Genomic DNA, 20,426 nt, shown 5'->3' on the forward strand with positions numbered 1-20,426 from the left:
CATTTTCTCGTCACAGCCGAATCAGGGAGTGGATTAATATTCTTATTGTTAAAGTTTTATTATCTTTGCGTACTCTTGAAAAAATGGACAACTCTTAGATCGTTTTGGGCAATTATAAAAAAAATAGTTTGCTTTCTATACCAGTTATACAGAATAATTGATCTCACTTCACCGCAACTTCTTTTCAACATAAAAAAATTTAAAGAATATCTGTAATATCGGTTTTGTTTCTGTTCTTCAATTGATAATCAGTACCATGTTCTTTGTCTCAAAGATCGTATTCAAAAGATCTATATATGAAAACTTTTATATTCATGGCATACTTCTTTATTGCAACTCTTCCGTAGTTTTAGGGTTGAGAGTGAGAATTTTTTAATCAGAAAAACAAGGCAATTATTAGACAAATTAAATAGACTTGGATGAATATAATTAGAATCCACAAAACATTATCGCATATCATAACTTCTTCGTACACAAAATCTTCCGGAGGTGGATATGTAATTTTTTTTGCCTTTCCATCACTTCATAACAAAATTGCGGTTGGAAAAAAATGTTTTGCCAAAACCATAGAGATCTTGTCGAAAAAATTAGAATGTCTTTTGATTTTTTCTGTTTGAAGGAAAATATTTTTTTGCGTCTTTTCTCTGCGTCTCAATTTTAAAATATCTATTCTCGCCTACTAGTTAATTTTAATTGATTTGCTCTTATCTCTCACTACTTTTGTACCATTTATCTTTAGTGATTCATACTTGTTTAGGTTTGACATATTGTAAAAATTTTCAAAACTTAAACTTTTTATGTATTCAAATTAACCATTTGTGATTTTAATCAATAATTAGGTTTTAGTTTTTTTTATTCTGGGCCAACAAGATTTTTTTGACAGTAACATCAGAGATAGAGGCGTCATACTGTAAATTGTTTGAACATAAATTTGCGAAAAATAGTTCTAGTCTTATCCAAGCAGTTCTAAGCTTATAAATTTAGCCAAACAAACATTCATTTTTGAAATCAATCATTGAAAGCGATATTGGCATTTTATGATCCCATCAATTTCATTATATTTGAATTTACTCAGACTCCAACTTTGAGATCCCATGCCATCTATTCAATCTTTTCTCGTGAAGAAGGCTTTTAAAAACTTAAAATCAATCTCATTTTGTCTTCATGCAGTTTATAAATAGTAAATATTTCTCAAAAGGGTTGTGAAAAAGATAAAATGGGATGCATTCAAACTAAACTTTTGGTTTATCGTTCTGTGTTCGAAAGACGAACTGGATAACATCTTAGTTTTTTAATTGCACATTTTAAAAAATTACTTGACGAATCTTTGAGCAGAAAGTAGGATTTGAATATAAATTTCATAGCGGTTATCCTAGAAATGTTACAAATATATTTCTTGTAGTTGGGAACAGGAGCTGTGTGCTATTGGTAAAGCCTTTCACACTGTTGGCATACACCGGAAACGTGAAACATATCGTGTAATATTCCACGAAGAAATGTGGACCAAAAAATGACGCTCAGTACGAATAGATGAATACATTTATTACACTTTGTGCATTACATAAATGTTATGTGAAAAAAACATCAACAAATTTTCTATCACGTAAATTTATAAAGCCAGGCGTTTAAATACTCAAAACTCAGTTTTGTTTCGATTTCTTTGATTTTTCGGCATCTTTCATCAGCTTAATTATTCAACGCTGACTAACCTGATCGGCATTCGTATTATACTTGCACGTTTGTTACATTTATTATCTAATGCGTTTATTTTTCTCAGAAATAGACAAAAATATTTACTTATTGATGCGCGCCAAAGGTATGCAAACATTGCCGTGCTGAAAACATATTCAATTGTAATTTTGTTTTAATCAGCAAAACAACCAAAGTTGGCAGTTATGTCTTTGAGTGGAAGCGACGCAGAGGTGAAATAATTAGACTGTTTTTTTTGATAGAATTCACTTTTTTAAAAAAAAATTATTTGAAAAGGGCGGAATTGAATATCAAGCCGAAATTTCACTTCGTATTGAGACTCAACCAAAGTTGTCTGGTCAAAAAATTTTCTTTTTTCAATGATCGTTTTGTCAAATGACAAGCCGACCTGGTTGTTTACTGTCGAAGTCAAATTGACGTTTTTGCCTAAGTTAATTTTGGTTTTCTATATTTTGTTTTCGGTATAATTTTCCCCACTTAAAATGATTATATATGGTGGTAGATAAGCGTTAGGAACACTCAACTTATGTACAGAATTACGAAAATCTATACATATGAACGCCCTTTTTGAATCCATCTGCAATATGCGTGAGAACGAAGCTGTAGGAAATTTTTTGTGGGATCCTTGCATGCCTACTAAGTAATCATACAAATCAAACATGACCTAGTATGGTTACAAATAATTTTGAATTTATTTTTTACTCGTTTAACTGATGCTAATGCCAATTATAGCTTTATTTATTGTTTTTGAAACTCATTTTTTTCGTATGATCTTTTTATGACTACTAAGAAACCATGCAAAAGATATATCATCTAGCATGATTACTAGGAATCATGTATAAATAAATAAATGTGGGTCTGCGTAATCGCAGTAGAGCAGCGTTATGCTTTCAGTCTGCTGTGTATTTGACCCCATCTGCAATATGTGAGCAAGAAGCTTTAGGAAGTTTTTAGTGGGATCCTTGTATGCCTACTAAGAATACCTACAAATTATACAAACCATACAATGACCTAGTATGATTACAAATAATTTTGAAATAATTTTTAAAAGGATGCTAATGGATGCTAATGTCAATTATTGCTTTATTTATTCTTTTTGAAAGTCTGTATTGACGTTTGCATTGAGTTGCATCCTGTAATTTTTTTGTATGATCTTTTTATGAGTAGATTACTAGGAATCATATGTGACCTAGTATGACTACTCAAAATTTTGAAATAAGACTACTTAAAAATGAATAAACATGAATAATTATGACTACTAAAAATGATTATCAACATAAGTTCACGTAATCTAGAAGATTGCACTTTCACCGAATTAAGGGAACAATTCGCTTGAAAAGTTGTTAACGAATACCTTTGACGAACAAGATTTTGATTGTATGTCTTTGACAAAAGGAGATTTGAATGAGAAAAAACAATTGAAAGTTAAAAAAAAAACTTAAATTATGTCTTCAGGAAATGAAGTTGTCTTTATTTCCGTAACATAATTGAGAGCACCTATAGATCCGATCTAACAAATTTGTTAAAATTGGCTGACCGTAGTTAAAAAAACCAAACGCTCAGTCATTAGGATTTTTCAATCGGTGCAATAATTTCTTACCGGTTTTCCAATAAGAAAGAACTGCGATTGAGAGTTTTAAAGACTCTCTGTGTTAGGCTTTGCATGGTTCAGACATTCCGCGCAGATGAAAAAATTCTGCGGTTTGCACGTTTTATTGTTTTTTTTCAAATCGATGAGATTATTTTCTACTTACAGTGATCAGGCTTTGCCGCGTCAATAACGCTGATGTTTTATAAAACGCTACCTTTGAAATTAAAATAGTGATCAAAATTTGAGATCAAAATTTACTGTCGGCTTTACTTATTATCCGATGCTTCATTAGTAGCACGAAAACTATTCAGTACCCCAGTTCAATTTGTGGTTTTCAACTAGAGCCCTTTAACTAAAGGTACTAGCGATCTGTTGTCGGGATATGTTTCAGAGGTATACGGAATGGGTCACGCTTCAAGTCTCCAGTGTCAGTACAGTACATAGTTATACGTGCAAATTGTGTGCCTCCGATGGGACAGGTCATCGCCGCTTCAAAATAGACTCCTAGCAAGAATTAAAACTTTTTTTTTCAGTACACACTACGAAAAGTTGAATTAATTTAAAATAATGTGATTTTGCAAATCGTTACTTCTATTTGTTTTTTCAGACATGAAATTACTTCCATAAAGTCTCTCTGGTTCTCAATAAATTTGAGTATTTGTTATATACTAAACTTTTGAACATTTACCTATTATGTTTTTACATACCATTATATATATATATATATATATATATATTGTTTTTGTGAAAAGTAATAAAGTAATATATAACAGTAATATATAAAATATAAAAATATAATATATCAGTTATAAAAGTAATATATAAATATTCAAATGTATATATATATATATAATTGTATATTTATATATATATATATATTTATGTATATAATATATATATATATATATATATATATATATGCTTACACAAACATATATATATATATATATATATATATATATATATACTTTTATATATATATATATATATATATATATTTATATATATGATTAGATATATATATATATATATATATAAATTCAATAGAACATAATTTTAGAAGGGTTTTGCTTTAGTTCACAGGGACTCCTTACAACAAAAAAAGGAGTAGAAAAGGGCAATTCTTTAGCTGTTTAGTATTTTTTCTTCGTGAGGTTAACGAGTGCACATTAGTGCGGAGTGGAAAAAACCGCTCCTATGATGAACTGGAACAAATAGGTATTGTTATTGTTTTTTTTCAAAATTGTTTGAAGAATGTTTCGTTAAAACAAAGTCTGTGATGTTGAAAATAAAGTGTTTACACAACACTGATAAAAATATTTAAAGGACTTATTGTTGTTATAGAAAATCACGGAAAAACCTTTAGACAAGAATAAAATTTGAAATATTTCAAAAATTTGGTCTTAGAAGGAATTTGGTCTTAGATAAGCGTTAGGAACTCTCAACTTAAGCGCAGAGTTAGAAAAATCTGTACATATGATCACAGTTTTTGATCCCATCTGCAATATGTGAGCAAGAAGCTTTAGGAAGTTTTTAGCGGGATCCTTGTATGCCTACTAAGAAACCCTACAAATTATACAAACCATACAATGACCTAGTATGATTACAAATAATTTTGAAATAATTTTCAAAAGGATGCTAATGGATGCTAATGTCAATTATTGCTTTATTTATTCTTTTTGAAAGTCTGTATTGACGTTTGCATTGAGTTGCATCCTGTAATTTTTTTGTATGATCTTTTTATGAGTAGATTAAAAGGAATCATATGTGACCTAGTATGACTACTCAAAATTTTGAAATAAGACTACTTAAAAATGAATAAACATGAATAATTATGACTACTAAAAATGATTATCAACATAAGTTCACGTAATTTAGAAGATTGCACTTTCACCGTATTAAGGGAACAATTCGCTTGAAAAGTTTTTAACGAATACCTTTGACGAACAAGATTTTGATTGTATGTCTTTGACAAAAGGAGTTTTTGAATGAGAAAACGATTGAAAGTTAAAAAAACTTAAATTATGTCTTCAGGAAATGAAGTTGTCTTTATTTCCGTAACATAATTGAGAGCACCTATAGATCCGATCTAACAAATTTGTTAAAATTGGCTGACCGTAGTTAAAAAAACCAAACGCTCAGTCATTAGGATTTTTCAATCGGTGCAATAATTTCTTACCGGTTTTCCAATAAGAAAGAACTGCGACTGAGAGTTTTAAAGACTCTCTGTGTTAGGCTGTGCATGGTTCAGACATTCCGCGCAGATGAAAAAATTCTGCGGTTTGCACGTTTTAATAATTCTTTTAAATCGATGAGATTATTTTCTGCTTACAGTGATCAGGCTTTGCCGCGTCAATAACGCTGATGTTTTATAAAACGCTACTTTTGAAATTAAAAATAGTGATCAAAATTTGAGATCAAAATTTACTGTCGGCTTTACTTATTATCCGATGCTTCATTAGTGGCACGAAAACTATTCAGTACCCCAGTTCAATTTGTGGTTTTCAACTAGAGCCCTTTAACTAAAGGTACTAGCGATCTGTTGTCGGGTTATGTTTTAGAGGTATACGGAATGGGTCACGCTTCAAGTCTCCAGTGTCAGTACAGTACATAGTTATACGTGCAAATTGTGTGCCTCCGATGGGACAGTTCATCGCCGCTTCAAAATAGACTCCTAGCAAGAACTAAAATTTTTTTTTCAGTACACACTACGAAAAGTTGAATTAATTTAAAATAATGTGATTTTGCAAACCGTTACTTCTGTTTGTTTTTTCAGACATGAAATTACTTCCATAAAGTCTCTCTGGTTCTCAATAAATTTGAGTATTTGTTATATACTAAACTTTTGAACATTTATCTATTATGTTTTTACATACCATTATATATATACATATATATATATATATATATATATATATATATATATTGTTTTTGTGAGAAGTAATAAAGTAATATATAACAGTAATATATAAAATATATAAATATAATATATCAGTTATAAAAATAATATATAAATTTTCAAATGTATATATATATATATATATAAATATATATATAATTGTATATATATATATATATATATATATATATATATTATGTATATAATATATATATATATATATATATATATACATACACAAACATATATATATATATATATATATATATATATTATATATATATATATATATATATATATATACTTTTATATATATATATATATATATATATATATATTTATATATACTTTTATATATATATATATATATATATACATATATATATATATATGTATATATATATATATATATATATAAATTCAAATTGAACATAATTTTAGAAGAGTTTTGCTTTAGTTCACAGGGACTCCTTACAACAAAAAAAGGAGTAGAAAAAGGCAATTCTTTAGCTGTTTAGTATTTTTTCTTCGTGAGGTTAACGAGTGCCTATTAGTGCGGAGTGGACAAAACCGCTCCTATGATGAACTGGAACAAATAGGTATTGTTATTGTTTTTTTTCAAAATTGTTTGAAGAAGTTTCGTTAAAACAAAGTCTGTGATGTTGAAAATAAAGTGTTTACACAACACTGATAAAAATATTTAAAGGACTTTTTTGTTGTTATAGAAAATCACGGAAAAACCTTTAGACTAGAATAAAATTTGAAATATTTCAAAAATTTGGTCTTTAGCTTTTTTTTTGGCGAAGATCATGACAAGAATTTTGTTCTGAGTATATGATGTTAAAAGTTGAGACATATCATAAGAAACATTATTGCTACTGAACGATGGATTTTTGCCATAATTTAGGAGCCGTTATGTTTTTGAAGATTTGAAAAAAATGAACTGGAAACCTAAGTGCAAACATTTCGCTCTAAATGGTATAAAATTTGGATCTGGATAAATAGTTTATTGTTTCTAATGTTTATAATATTCATCTTTAGCCGCTCAATGCTAAGTGAAAACCAACAAAATGCTGTATTGTGTAGTTTAAAATCGACTTCAGATATTTCAGAAGAAGGGCAAACATTTTTTGGTTTTGTAAGGCGCGTGATAATTTAATGCGTAAAACGACGCAAAGCAACTAGAAGATAATGGAAAGATTAGAAAATATCTAAACATTTGTTTATAGAACTTCTTCAAAAATTCAGATTTTTGTGAAATGGCAGTGTGTTTCGTGATAGGAAGTGGAAAAATTACAAAACCTGTTTCTAAAAAAAAAACAATATTTTTTCTTTAATTTTGTAACGCATAGATAGGAAGTTAGCATTTTCTCGTCAAAGCCGAATCAGGGAGCAGATTAATATTCTTATTGTTAAAGTTTTATTATCTTTGCGTTTTCTTGACAAAATGGAAAACTCCTAGATCGTTTTGGGCAAATATCAAAAAATAGTTTGCTTTCTAAAACAGTTATACAGAATAATTGATCTCACTTCACCGCAACTTCTTTTCAACAGAAAAGAATATAAAGAATATCTGTAATATCGGTTTTGTTTCTGTTCTTCAATTGATAATGTTTTTTCAATTGATAATGTTTCTGTTCTTCAATTTCAATCAGTACCATGTTCCTTGTCTCAAAGATCGTATTCAAAAGATCTATATATGAAAACTTTTATATTCATGGCATACTTCTTTATTGCAACTCTTCCGTAGTTTTAGGGTTGAGAGTGAGAATTTTTTAATCAGAAAAACAAGGCAATTATTAGACAAATTAAATAGACTTGGATGAATATAATTAGAATCCACAAAACATTATCGCATATCATAACTTCTTCGTACACAAAATCTTCCGGAGGTGGATATGTAATTTTTTTTGCCTTTCCATCACTTCATAACAAAATTGCGGTTGGAAAAAAATGTTTTGCCAAAACCATAGAGATCTTGTCAAAAAAATTAGAATGTCTTTTGATTTTTTCTGTTTGAAGGAAAATATTTTTTTGCGTCTTTTCTCTGCGTCTCAATTTTAAAATATCTATTCTCGCCTACTAGTTAATTTTAATTGATTTGCTCTTATCTCTCACTACTTTTGTACCAATTATCTTTAGTGATTCATACTTGTTTAGTTTTAACATATTGTAAAAATTTTCAAAACCAAATTTTTATGTATTCAAATTAACCATCCATTTGTGATTTTAATCAATAATTAAGTTTTAGTTTTTTTTTATTCTGGGTCAACAAGATTTTTTTGACAGTAACATCAGAGATAAAAGCGTCATACTGTAAAATGTTTGAACATAAATTTGCGGAAAATAGTTCTACTCTTATCCAAGCAGTTCTAAGCTTATAAATTGAGCCAAACAAACATTCAATTTTTAAATCAATCATGGAAAGCAATATTGGCATTTTATGATTCCATCAATTTCATTATATTTGAATTTACTCAAACTCCAATTTTGTAATCTCATGCCATTTATTCAAACTTTTCTTTTGAAGAAGCTTTTTAAAAACTTAAAATCAATCTCATTTTGTCTTCATGCAGTTTATAAATAGAAAATATTTTGCAAAAAATTTGTGAAAAGGAATGGGAAACTTTTGGTTTATCGTGCTGTGTTCGAAAGACGAACTGGATAACATCATAGTTTTTTAATTACACGTTTTTACACCTTATTCGATGAATCTTTGAGCAGAAAGTATGAGTTGAATGCGAGTTTAATTGCGGTTCTCCTAGAAATGTTACATATTTACTTCTTGTAGATGGGAACAGGATCTGCGTGCTATTAGTAAAGCCTTTCACACTGTTGGCATACACCGGAAACGTGAAACATATCGTGTAATGTTGCACGAAGAAATGTGTACCAAAAAATGTTTGTGACGCACAGTACGAATAGATGAATACATTTATTACACTTTTTGTATTACATAAATGTTAGTGTGAAAGCATCAACAAATTCTCTATCATCTGAATTTATAAAGCCGAGCGTTTAAATACTTATAACTCAGTTTTGTTTCGATTTCTTTGATTTTTCGGCATTTTTCATCAGCTTAAAAATTCAACGCTGATTAAGCTGATCGGCATTCGTATTATACTTGCGCACGTTTGTTACATTCATTATTTAATGCGTTTATTTTTCTCAGAAATAGACAAAAAATACTAAGTTATTATTATGCGCTAAAGATATGCAATAATTGCCGTGCTGAAGTCATATTGCATTGTAATTTTGTTTTAATCAGCAAAACAACCAAAGTTGGCAGTTATGTCTTTGAGTGGAAGCGACGCAGAGGTGAAATAATTAGACTGGTTTTTTCTTGATAGAATTCACTTTTTAAAAAAAAAATATTTAAAAGGGGCGGAATTGAATATCAAACCAAAATTTCACTTCGTATTGAGACTCAACCAAAGTTGTCTGGTCAAAAAATTTTCTTTTTTCAATGATCGTTTTGTCAAATGACAAGCTGACCCGGTTGTTTACTGTTGAAGTCATATTGAAATTTTTTGCCTAAGTTACTTTTGGTTTTCTATATTTTGTTTTCGGTATAATTTTCCCCACTTAAAATGATTATATATGGTAGTAGATAAGCGTTAGGAACACTCAACTTATGTACAGAATTACGAAAATCTATACATATGAACGCCCTTTTTGAATCCATCTGCAATATGCGTGAGAACGAAGCTGTAGGAAATTTTTTGTGGGATCCTTGCATGCCTACTAAGTAATCATACAAATCAAACATGACCTAGTATGGTTACAAATAATTTTGAATTTTTTTTTACTCGTTTAACTGATGCTAATGCCAATTATAGCCTTATTTATTGTTTTTGAAACTCATTTTTTTCGTATGATCTTTTTATGACTACTAAGAAACCATGCAAAAGGTATATCATCTAGCATGATTACTAGGAATCATGTATAAATAAATAAATGTGGGTCTGCGTAATCGCAGTAGAGCAGCGTTATGCTTTCAGTCTGCTGTGTATTTGACCCCATCTGCAATATGTGAGCAAGAAGCTTTAGGAAGTTTTTAGTGGGATCCTTGTATGCCTGCCTACTAAGAAAACCTACAAATTATACAAACCATACAATGACCTTGTATGATTACAAATAATTTTGAAAAAATTTTTTAAAGGATGCTAATGGATGCTAATGTCAATTATTGCTTTATTTATTCTTTTTGAAAGTCTGTATTGACGTTTGCATTGAGTTGCATCCTGTAATTTTTTTGTATGATGTTTTTATGAGTAGATTACTAGGAATCATATGTGACCTAGTAAAACTACTCAAAATTTTGAAATAAGACTACTTAAAAATGAATAAACATGAATAATTATGACTACTAAAAATGATTATCCACATAAGTTCACGTAATCTAGAAGATTGCACTTTCACCGAATTAAGGGAACAATTCGCTTGAAAAGTTGTTAACAAATACCTTTGACGAACAAGATTTTGATTGCATGTCTTTGACAAAAGGAGATTTGAATGAGAAAAACAATTGAAAGTTAAAAAAAAACTTAAATTATGTCTTCAGGAAATGAAGTTGTCTTTATTTCCGTAACATAATTGAGAGCACCTATAGATCCGATCTAACAAATTTGTTAAAATTGGTTGACCGTAGTTAAAAAAAAACCAAACGCTCAGTCATTAGGATTTTTCAATCGGTGCAATAATTTCTTACCGGTTTTCCAATAAGAAAGAACTGCGATTGAGAGTTTTAAAGACTCTCTGTGTTAGGCTGTGCATGGTTCAGACATTCCGCGCAGATGAAAAAATTCTGCGGTTTGCACGTTTTATTGTTTTTTTTTTCAAATCCATGAGATTATTTTCTACTTACAGTGATCAGGCTTTGCCGCGTCAATAACGCTGATGTTTTATAAAACGCTACCTTTGAAATTAAAATATTGATCAAAATTTGAGATCAAAATTTACTGTCGGCTTTACTTATTATCCGATGCTTCATTAGTAGCACGAAAACTATTCAGTACCCCAGTTCAATTTGTGGTTTTCAACTAGAGCCCTTTAACTAAAGGTACTAGCGATCTGTTGTCGGGTTATGTTTTAGAGGTATACGGAATGGGTCACGCTTCAAGTCTCCAGTGTCAGTACAGTACATAGTTATACGTGCAAATTGTGTGCCTCCGATGGGACAGGTCATTGCCGCTTCCAAATAGACTCCTAGCAAGAACTGAAATTTTTTTTTCAGTACACACTACGAAAAGTTGAATTAATTTAAAATAATGTGATTTTGCAAACCGTTACTTCTATTTGTTTTTTCAGACATGAAATTACTTCCATAAAGTCTCTCTAGTTCTCAATAAATTTGAGTATTTGTTATATACTAAACTTTTGAACATTTATCCATTATGTTTTTACATACCATTATATATATATATATATATATATATTGTTTTTGTGAAAAGTAATAAAGTAATATATAACAGTAATATATAAAAAATAAAAATATAATATATCAGTTATAAAAGTAATATATAAATATTCAAATGTATATATATATATATATATATAATTGTATATTTATATATATATATATATATATATATATATATTTATGTATATATATATATATATATATATATATATATATATATATATGCATACACAAACATATATATATATATATATATATATATATATATATATATATTTATACTAATATATAAATATATATATATATATACTTAGATATATATATATATATATATATATATATATATATATATATAAATTCAAATAGAACATAATTTTAGAAGGGTTTTGCTTTAGTTCACAGGGACTCCTTACAACAAAAAAAAGAGTAGAAAAGGGCAATTCTTTAGCTGTTTAGTATTTTTTCTTCGTGAGGTTAACGAGTGCACATTAGTGCGGAGTGGAAAAAACCGCTCCTATGATGAACTGGAACAATTAGGTATTGTTATTGTTTTTTTTTTTCAAAATTGTTTGAAGAATGTTTTGTTAAAACAAAGTCTGTGATGTTGAAAGTAAAGTGTTTACACAACACTGATAAAAATATTTAAAGGATTTATTGTTGTTATAGAAAATCACGGAAAAACCTTTAGACAAGAATAAAATTTGAAATATTTCAAAAATTTGGTCTTAGAAGGAATTTGGTCTTAGATAAGCGTTAGGAACTCTCAACTTAAGCGCAGAGTTAGAAATATCTGTACATATGATCACAGTTTTTGATCCCATCTGCAATATGTGAGCAAGAAGCTTTAGGAAGTTTTTAGCGGGATCCTTGTATGCCTACTAAGAAACCCTACAAATTATACAAACCATACAATGACCTAGTATGATTACAAATAATTTTGAAATAAATTTTAAAAGGATGCTAATGGATACTAATGTCAATTATTGCTTTATTTATACTTTTTGAAAGTCTGTATTGACGTTTGCATTGAGTTCCATCCTGTAATTTTTTGTATGATCCTTTTATGAGTAGATTACTAGGAATCATATGTGACCTAGTATGACTACTCAAAATTTTGAAATAAGACTACTTAAAAATGAATAAACATGAATAATTATGACTACTAAAAAATGATTATCAACATAAGTTCACGTAATCTAGAAGATTGCACTTTCACCGAATTAAGGGAACAATTCGCTTGAAAAGTTGTTAACGAATACCTTTGACGAACAAGATTTTGATTGTATGTCTTTGACAAAAGGAGTTTTTGAATGAGAAAACGATGGAAAGTTAAAAAAAAACTTAAATTATGTCTTCAGGAAATGAAGTTGTCTTTATTTCTGTAACATAATTGAGAGCACCTATAGATCCGATCTAACAAATTTGTTAAAATTGGCTGACCGTAGTTAAAAAAACCAAACGCTCAGTCATTAGGATTTTTCAATCGGTGCAATAATTTCTTACCGGTTTTCCAATAAGAAAGAACTGCGTTTGAGAGTTTTAAAGACTCTCTGTGTTAGGCTTTGCATGGTTTAGACATTCCGCGCAGATGAAAAAATTCTGCGGTTTGCACGTTTTATTAATTCTTTTAAATCGATGAGATTATTTTCTGCTTACAGTGATCAGGCTTTGCCGCGTCAATAACGCTGATGTTTTATAAAACGCTACTTTTGAAATTAAAAATAGTGATCAAAATTTGAGATCAAAATTTATTGTCGGCTTTACTTATTATCCGATGCTTCATTAGTAGCACGAAAACTATTCAGTACCCCAGTTCAATTTGTCGTTTTCAACTAGAGCCCTTTAACTAAAGGTACTAGCGATCTGTTGTCGGGTTATGTTTTAGAGGTATACGGAATGGGTCACGCTTCAAGTCTCCAGTGTCAGTACAGTACATAGTTATACGTGCAAATTGTGTGCCTCCGATGGGACAGGTCATCGCCGCTTCAATATAGACTCCTAGCAAGAACTAAAACTTTTTTTTCAGTACACACTACGAAAAGTTGAATTAATTTAAAATAATGTGATTTTGCAAACCGTTACTTCTATTTGTTTTTTCAGACATGAAATTACTTCCATAAAGTCTCTCTGGTTCTCAATAAATTTGAGTATTTGTTTTATACTAAACTTTTGAACATTTATCTATTATGTTTTTACATACCATTATATATATATATATATATATATATATATATATATATATATATATATATATTTATGTATACATATATATATATATATATATTGTTTTTGTGAAAAGTAATAAAGTAATATATAACAGTAATATATAAAATATATAAATTTAATATATCAGTTGTAAAAAGTAATATAAAAATATTCAAAGGTATATATATATATATATATATATATATATATATATATATAATTGTATATTTATATATATATATATATATATATATTTATGTATATAATATATATATACTTTTATATATATATATATATATATATATAAATTCAAATTGAACATAATTTTAGAAGGGTTTTGCTTTAGTTCACAGGGACTCCTTACAACAAAAAAAGGAGTAGAAAAGGGCAATTCTTTAGCTGTTTAGTATTTTTTCTTCGTGAGGTTAACGAGTGCACATTAGTGCGGAGTGGAAAAAACCGCTCCTATGATGAACTGGAACAAATAGGTATTGTTATTGTTTTTTTTTTCAAAATTGTTTGAAGAATGTTTCGTTAAAACAAAGTCTGTGATGTTGAAAATAAAGTGTTTACACAACACTGATAAAAATATTTAAAGGACTTTTTGTTGTTATAGAAAATCACGGAAAAACCTTTAGACAAGAATAAAATTTGAAATATTTCAAAAATTTGGTCTTTAGCTTTTTTTTGGCGAAGTTCATGACATGAATTTTGTTCTGAGTATATGATGTTAAAAGTTGAGACATATCATAAGAAACATTATTGCTACTGAACGATGGAATTTTGGCATAATTTAGGAGTCGTTATGTTTTTGAAGATTTGAAAAAAATGAACTGGAAACCTAAGTGCAAACATTTCGCTCTAAATGGTATAAAATTTGGATCTGGATAAATTGTTTATTGTTTCTAATGTTTATAATATTCATCTTTAGCCGCTCAATGCTAAGTGAAAACCAACAAAATGCTGTATTGTGTAGTTTAAAATCGACTTCAGATATTTCAGAAGAAGGGCAAACATTTTTTGGTTTTGTAAGGCGCGTGATAATTTAATGCGTAAAACGACGCAAAGCAACTAGAAGATAATGGAAAGATTAGAAAATATCTAAACATTTGTTTATAGAACTTCTTCAAAAATTCAGATTTTTGTGGAATGGCAGTGTGTTTCGTGATAAGAAGAGGAAAAATTACAAAACCTGTTTCTAAAAAAACAATATTTCTCTTTAATTTTGTAACGCATAGAAAGGAAGTTAGCATTTTCTCGTCACAGCCGAATCAGGGAGTGGATTAATATTCTTATTGTTAAAGTTTTATTATCTTTGCGTACTCTTGAAAAAATGGACAACTCTTAGATCGTTTTGGGCAAATATCAAAAAATAGTTTGCTTTCTAAACCAGTTATACAGAATAATTGATCTCACTTCACCGCAACTTCTTTTCAACAGAAAAGAATATAAAGAATATCTGTAATATCGGTTTTGTTTCTGTTCTTCAATTGATAATCAGTACCATGTTCCTTGTCTCAAAGATCGTATTCAAAAGATCTATATATGAAAACTTTTATATTCATGGCATACTTCTTTATTGCAACTCTTCCGTAGTTTTAGGGTTTATAGTGAGAATTTTTTTACCAGGAAAACAAGGCAATTATTAGACAAATTAGATAGACTTGGATGAGTATAATTAGAATCCAGAAAACATTATCGCATATCATAACTTCTTCGTACACAAAATCTTCCGGAGTTGGATATGTATTTTTTTTGCCTTTCCATCACTTCATAAGAAAATTGCGGTTGGAAAAAAATATTTTGCCAAAACCATAGAGGTCTTGTCGAAAAAATTAGAATGTCTTTTGATTTTTTCTTTTTGAAGGAAAATGTTTTTTTTGCGTATTTTCTCTGCGTCTCAATTTTAAAATATCTATTCTCGCCTACTAGTTAATTTTAATTGATTTGCTCTTATCTCTCACTACTTTTGTACCAATGATCTTTAGTGATAAATACTTGTTAAGTTTTGACATATTGTAAAAATTTTCAAAACCAAATTTTTATGTATTCAAATTAACCATTTATGATTTGAATCAATAATTAAGTTTTAGTTTTTTTTATTCTGGGCCAACAAGATTTTTTTGACAGTAACATCAGAGATAGAAGCGTCATACTGTAAAATGTTTGAACATAAATTTGCGGAAAATAGTTCTACTCTTATCCAAGCAGTTCTAAGCTTATAAATTTAGCCAAACAAACATTCATTTTTAAAATCAATCATTGAAAGCAAATTGGGATTTTATGATTCCATCAATTTCATTATATTTGAATTTACTGAAACTCCAATTTTGTAATCTCATGCCATCTATTCAAACTTTTCTTGTGAAGAAGCTTTTTAAGAAACTTAAAATCAATCTCATTTTGTCTTCATGCAGTTTATAAATAGTAAATATTTTGCAAAAAATTTGTGAAAAGGAATGGGAAATTTTTGGTTTATCGTGCTGTGTTCGAAAGACGAACTGGATAACATCATAGTTTTTTAATTACACGTTTTTACACCTTATTCGATGAATCTTTGAGCAAAAAGTATGAGTTGAATGCGAGTTTATTTGCGGTTCTCCTAGAAATGTAACATATTTATTTCTTGTAGATGGGAACAGGATCTGTGTGCTATTGGTAAAGCCTTTCACACTGTTGACATACACCGGAAACGTGAAACATATCGTGTAATGTTCCACGAAGAAATGTGTACCAAAAAATGTTTGTGACGCACAGTACGAATAGATGAATACATTTATTACACTTTTTGTATTACATAAATGTTAGTTTGAAAGCATCAACAAATTTTCTATCATCTGAATTTATAAAGCCGAGCGTTTAAAAACTTATAACTCAGTTTTGTTTCGATTTCTTTGATTTTTCGGCATCTTTCATCAGCTTAATTTTTCAACGCTGATTGAGCTGATCGGCATTCGTATTATACTTGCACGTTTGTTACATTTATTATCTAATGCGTTTATTTTTCTCAGAAATAGACCAAAAATTATTTAGTTACTAATGTGCGCTAAATATATGCAAACATTGCCTTGCTGAAGTCATATTGCATTGTAATTTTTTTAAAACAGCAAAACAACCAAAGTTGGCAGTTATGTCTTTGAGTGGAAGCGACGCAGAGGTGAAATAATTAGACTGTTTTTTTCTTGATAGAATTCACTTTTTTAAAAAAAATTAATTAAAAATGGCGGGTTTGAATATCAAGCCGAAATTTCACTTCGTATTGAGACTCAACCAAAGTTGTCTGGTCAAAAAATTTTCTTTTTTCAATGATCGTTTTGTCAAATGACAAGCCGACCTGGTTGTTTACTGTTGAAGTCAAATTGAAATTTTTTGCCTACGTTAATTTTGGTTTTCTATATTTTGTTTTCGGTATAATTTTCCCCACTTAAAATGATTATATATGGTGGTAGATAAGCGTTAGGAACACTCAACTTATGTACAGAATTACGAAAATCTATACATATGAACGCCCTTTTTGAATCCATCTGCAATATGCGTGAGAACGAAGCTGTAGGAAATTTTTTGTGGGATCCTTGCATGCCTACTAAGAAATCATACAAATCAAACATGACCTAGTATGGTTACAAATAATTTTGAGTTTATTTTTTACTCGTTTAACTGATGCTAATGCCAATTATTGCTTTATTTATTGTTTTTGAAACTCATTTTTTTGTATGATCTTTTTATGAGTACTAAGAAACCATGTAAAAGATATATGATCTAGCATGATTACTAGGAATCATGTATAAATAAATAAATGTGGGTCTGCGTAATCGCAGTAGAGCAGCGTTATGCTTTCAGTCTGCTGTGTATTAACAGTAGCCTGTTCTCAGCTGTCTTTTTGAATATATGACTTAGTATGACAACTAAAAATTTTGAAATAAGACTTTTAAATATGAATAAACATGAAAAAATATGACTACTATAAAATAATAAGTAACCGTGTTCACGAAATCAAGCAGATGGCTTTTTCACCGAATTAGGGGATCAATTAGCTTGGAAAGTTTGCTTGTTGTATGTTTGTCTTTGACTAAAGGAGTTTTTTTAATGAGGAAAACGATTGAAAGTTCAAAAACAAACTTAAATTATATCATTAGAAAATGAAGTTGTCTTTATTTCCGTAACATCAGAATGCAGCTGTATCTCTTATTTGTCAAATATTCTTTCGTTTTTCTTCTCAAAAATTATTTTGCAGCCAAATTTTATCATTTTATTGCTGTTTTGTCATAAAAAACAATAACACTAACTTCTATCTAACCAATCCCAAATTAGCTCAATATTTTGAAAGCACATATCATAGAAGCACATATGATAGCAATACAAACTTTAAGATTTAAAATTAGTTTAATTTCCTCAAAACTAGAAGCTCAAAGTATTTAAAATTTTCGTAATCTATTGCAAAATATTTTTCGGTTAGAAGAGATCTTTCCTTTACTAAGCATTTCAATAAAAATTAAGTATGTTCGTTTGCTTTTTTAGTCCAAAAAAAGTTTTCACCATACGCTTAAAGTTGAAAGAAAAAAATGACATTTTTAATTGGATTATCCATTATATTAAGTAAATCTATGAAAAAAATGAATTAATATTAATTAAGTAATACTATATGAAAAAAATTTGTGTATAAATTTTAAAATATCAAATATAAGTGATTGTTTGATAAGAGATATTGTTTTTATTTTCAGACCGACTTTGTCTATGATGTTGCTGGTGACAAACCCGGATTGGCGCTCATAATCAACAATGTCAACTTCAAAAAACTCGGTAAAGATTATGAACGGCATGGCTCGGATAAAGACTACCAATCTTTGGCCGATCTGTTCAAATCTATGGGGATGCATTTACATTCTGACGGGAGAACACGTGACCTCAGAGCGGATCAGATGGATGATATTTTGAAAGAAGTGGCTACACTTGCGAACAACAACTATAAGTTTTTAGTAGTTGTCATAATGAGTCACGGAGGAAAGGACGAAATTTTCGGCGCAGACTATTCTCGCTCAGACGCAGCTAGGAAAACACTGAATGTGACAAAGATAATAAGCCAATTTATGGAAAATCCGTTCTGGAATGGGAAACCGAAGTTGTTCTTCTTCCAGGCGTGCCAAGGCCCAGTCTTAGATAGAGGATTCGATGAATATGATTTTCCGGATGGAAGTCTGGTGGCTTCAGGTTAGAAAAATTGGGTTCTGCGTTGAAACTTCATGAATTAGCGCAGTACACATCAGTTAGGGACTTAAATATGTATCCATAAGTTTTTCACACCTTATGTATTGAGGGACGCAACTGCATCTAGATTGGATTTTTTCATTTCGACCCCCCCCCCCCCCCCCCCGAAATATTGATCGCACCCCCCCTTTCCCCCCGAAATATAAGAACACTCGAGTGGTGTGATTCGAAAGCCCTTACAGAGTAGGATAATTGTACCAAACTATTTTTTTGAGTTGTGTTTTTGTTGAGACGACACCAGGCTCTAAAAATCTGGGTTTTAACGAAGTTAAGGGAAAGTCAGACAAATTTGGTGACAATTTAAAATTTTAATCAAAACAGTAAAAGTTAGCTTTTCAAATCTGGTGTTTAAGTTACGATCTTAAAAAAACATGTTTAACTATGCGAAAAACTGTCCAATTTAATTTGAAACAAAACAGTCACGAAATAGTCAAAGTAATTTGAAAAAAGTGACTAATTTGAGTTTTCATCTACATACAATTTTTTTTGGACTCGCCTCTTACAAATTTTTTTGAAAATAAACCTTTTGAGATATAATTGCTTCTGACAAATATTTTTACCCGCTAATTATTGTTATTAGGTAATTTTAAATTTTGTTCGATTTGTTCAAGTTTCTCACCTTTCAAAATTTTTAAGTTTATTTCATTTTAAGGATTTTTTGTAATAGTTCAAAAGAATTTTGATTAATCATTAACAAAAAATTCAGTCATAAATAATCATGATTCCGATAAAAGTTAACTTTCCAGTTTTTTCATTATTAAGAGAAATATATTTTCAAGCCTCGCGGGAGAAAATTTTATTTCTGTCTGAACCCACTAAAAATCTAAATCAACGTAACACAATAAAAACGTTATTTGGCAACAATGTCAATCGCTATTTATATGACAAACACCACCTGATTTGGCTTTTTGCGTGTAGGAGTGACAAATTTTTTGTCAATATATGATTATTTGCTTTATTGTTTTCGGGTTGAAAAAATACATACAAATGGAAAAAATCAAAAAGTAGGGACAAGAAAAGTTGCGAATTCAGCAAAAAAAAAAACAAAATTATTGTAACTTGTTTCAAAATAATCCAAATTGAAAAAGAAACAGTTTCAGGAAATTTTGATTTATTTTTTAAGGAATGCAAGCCAATTCCAAACAACTATTTTATGTGACTGAAAAGGTCTAATGCAGCTTAAATTCTTTCCTGTTTGAAAAAGACAAACAGCAGATCAGGTTCAAGGTTCAAAATGTTATCTATTTGAAAAAGTTTTAGTATTTAATTTCCCAATTCGCCAAGTATTCCTCAGGACAGTGGGAATCAATCTCGAGGAAAAGCGCGAAAAAAAT

General features: G+C 29.3%; 1 protein-coding gene across 3 annotated transcripts in view; it reads left to right on the forward strand.

Moving 5' to 3' along the window:
• Positions 1-1,738: 1,738 nt before the first annotated feature.
• LOC142351142 (caspase-7-like) overlaps positions 1,739-20,426 on the forward strand; it is a 20,884-nt gene continuing 2,196 nt past the window's right edge. The window contains exons 1-2 of one of the 3 annotated variants that reach the window (XM_075403258.1): positions 1,739-1,922; positions 18,549-19,035. In XM_075403258.1, the coding sequence (XP_075259373.1) occupies positions 1,896-1,922; positions 18,549-19,035 (514 nt within the window). In that variant the 5' untranslated portion in view covers positions 1,739-1,895. Of the gene's footprint in view, positions 1,923-9,408; positions 9,519-16,760; positions 16,985-18,548; positions 19,036-20,426 lie in introns of those variants that run through there. The other 2 variants (XM_075403257.1, XM_075403256.1) reach the window with 2 other exon arrangements.

The sequence above is a fragment of the Convolutriloba macropyga genome, chromosome 12, assembly GCF_964194025.1.
Source record: "Convolutriloba macropyga chromosome 12, txConMacr16.3, whole genome shotgun sequence".
NCBI classification, from domain to species: Eukaryota; Metazoa; Xenacoelomorpha; order Acoela; family Convolutidae; genus Convolutriloba; species Convolutriloba macropyga.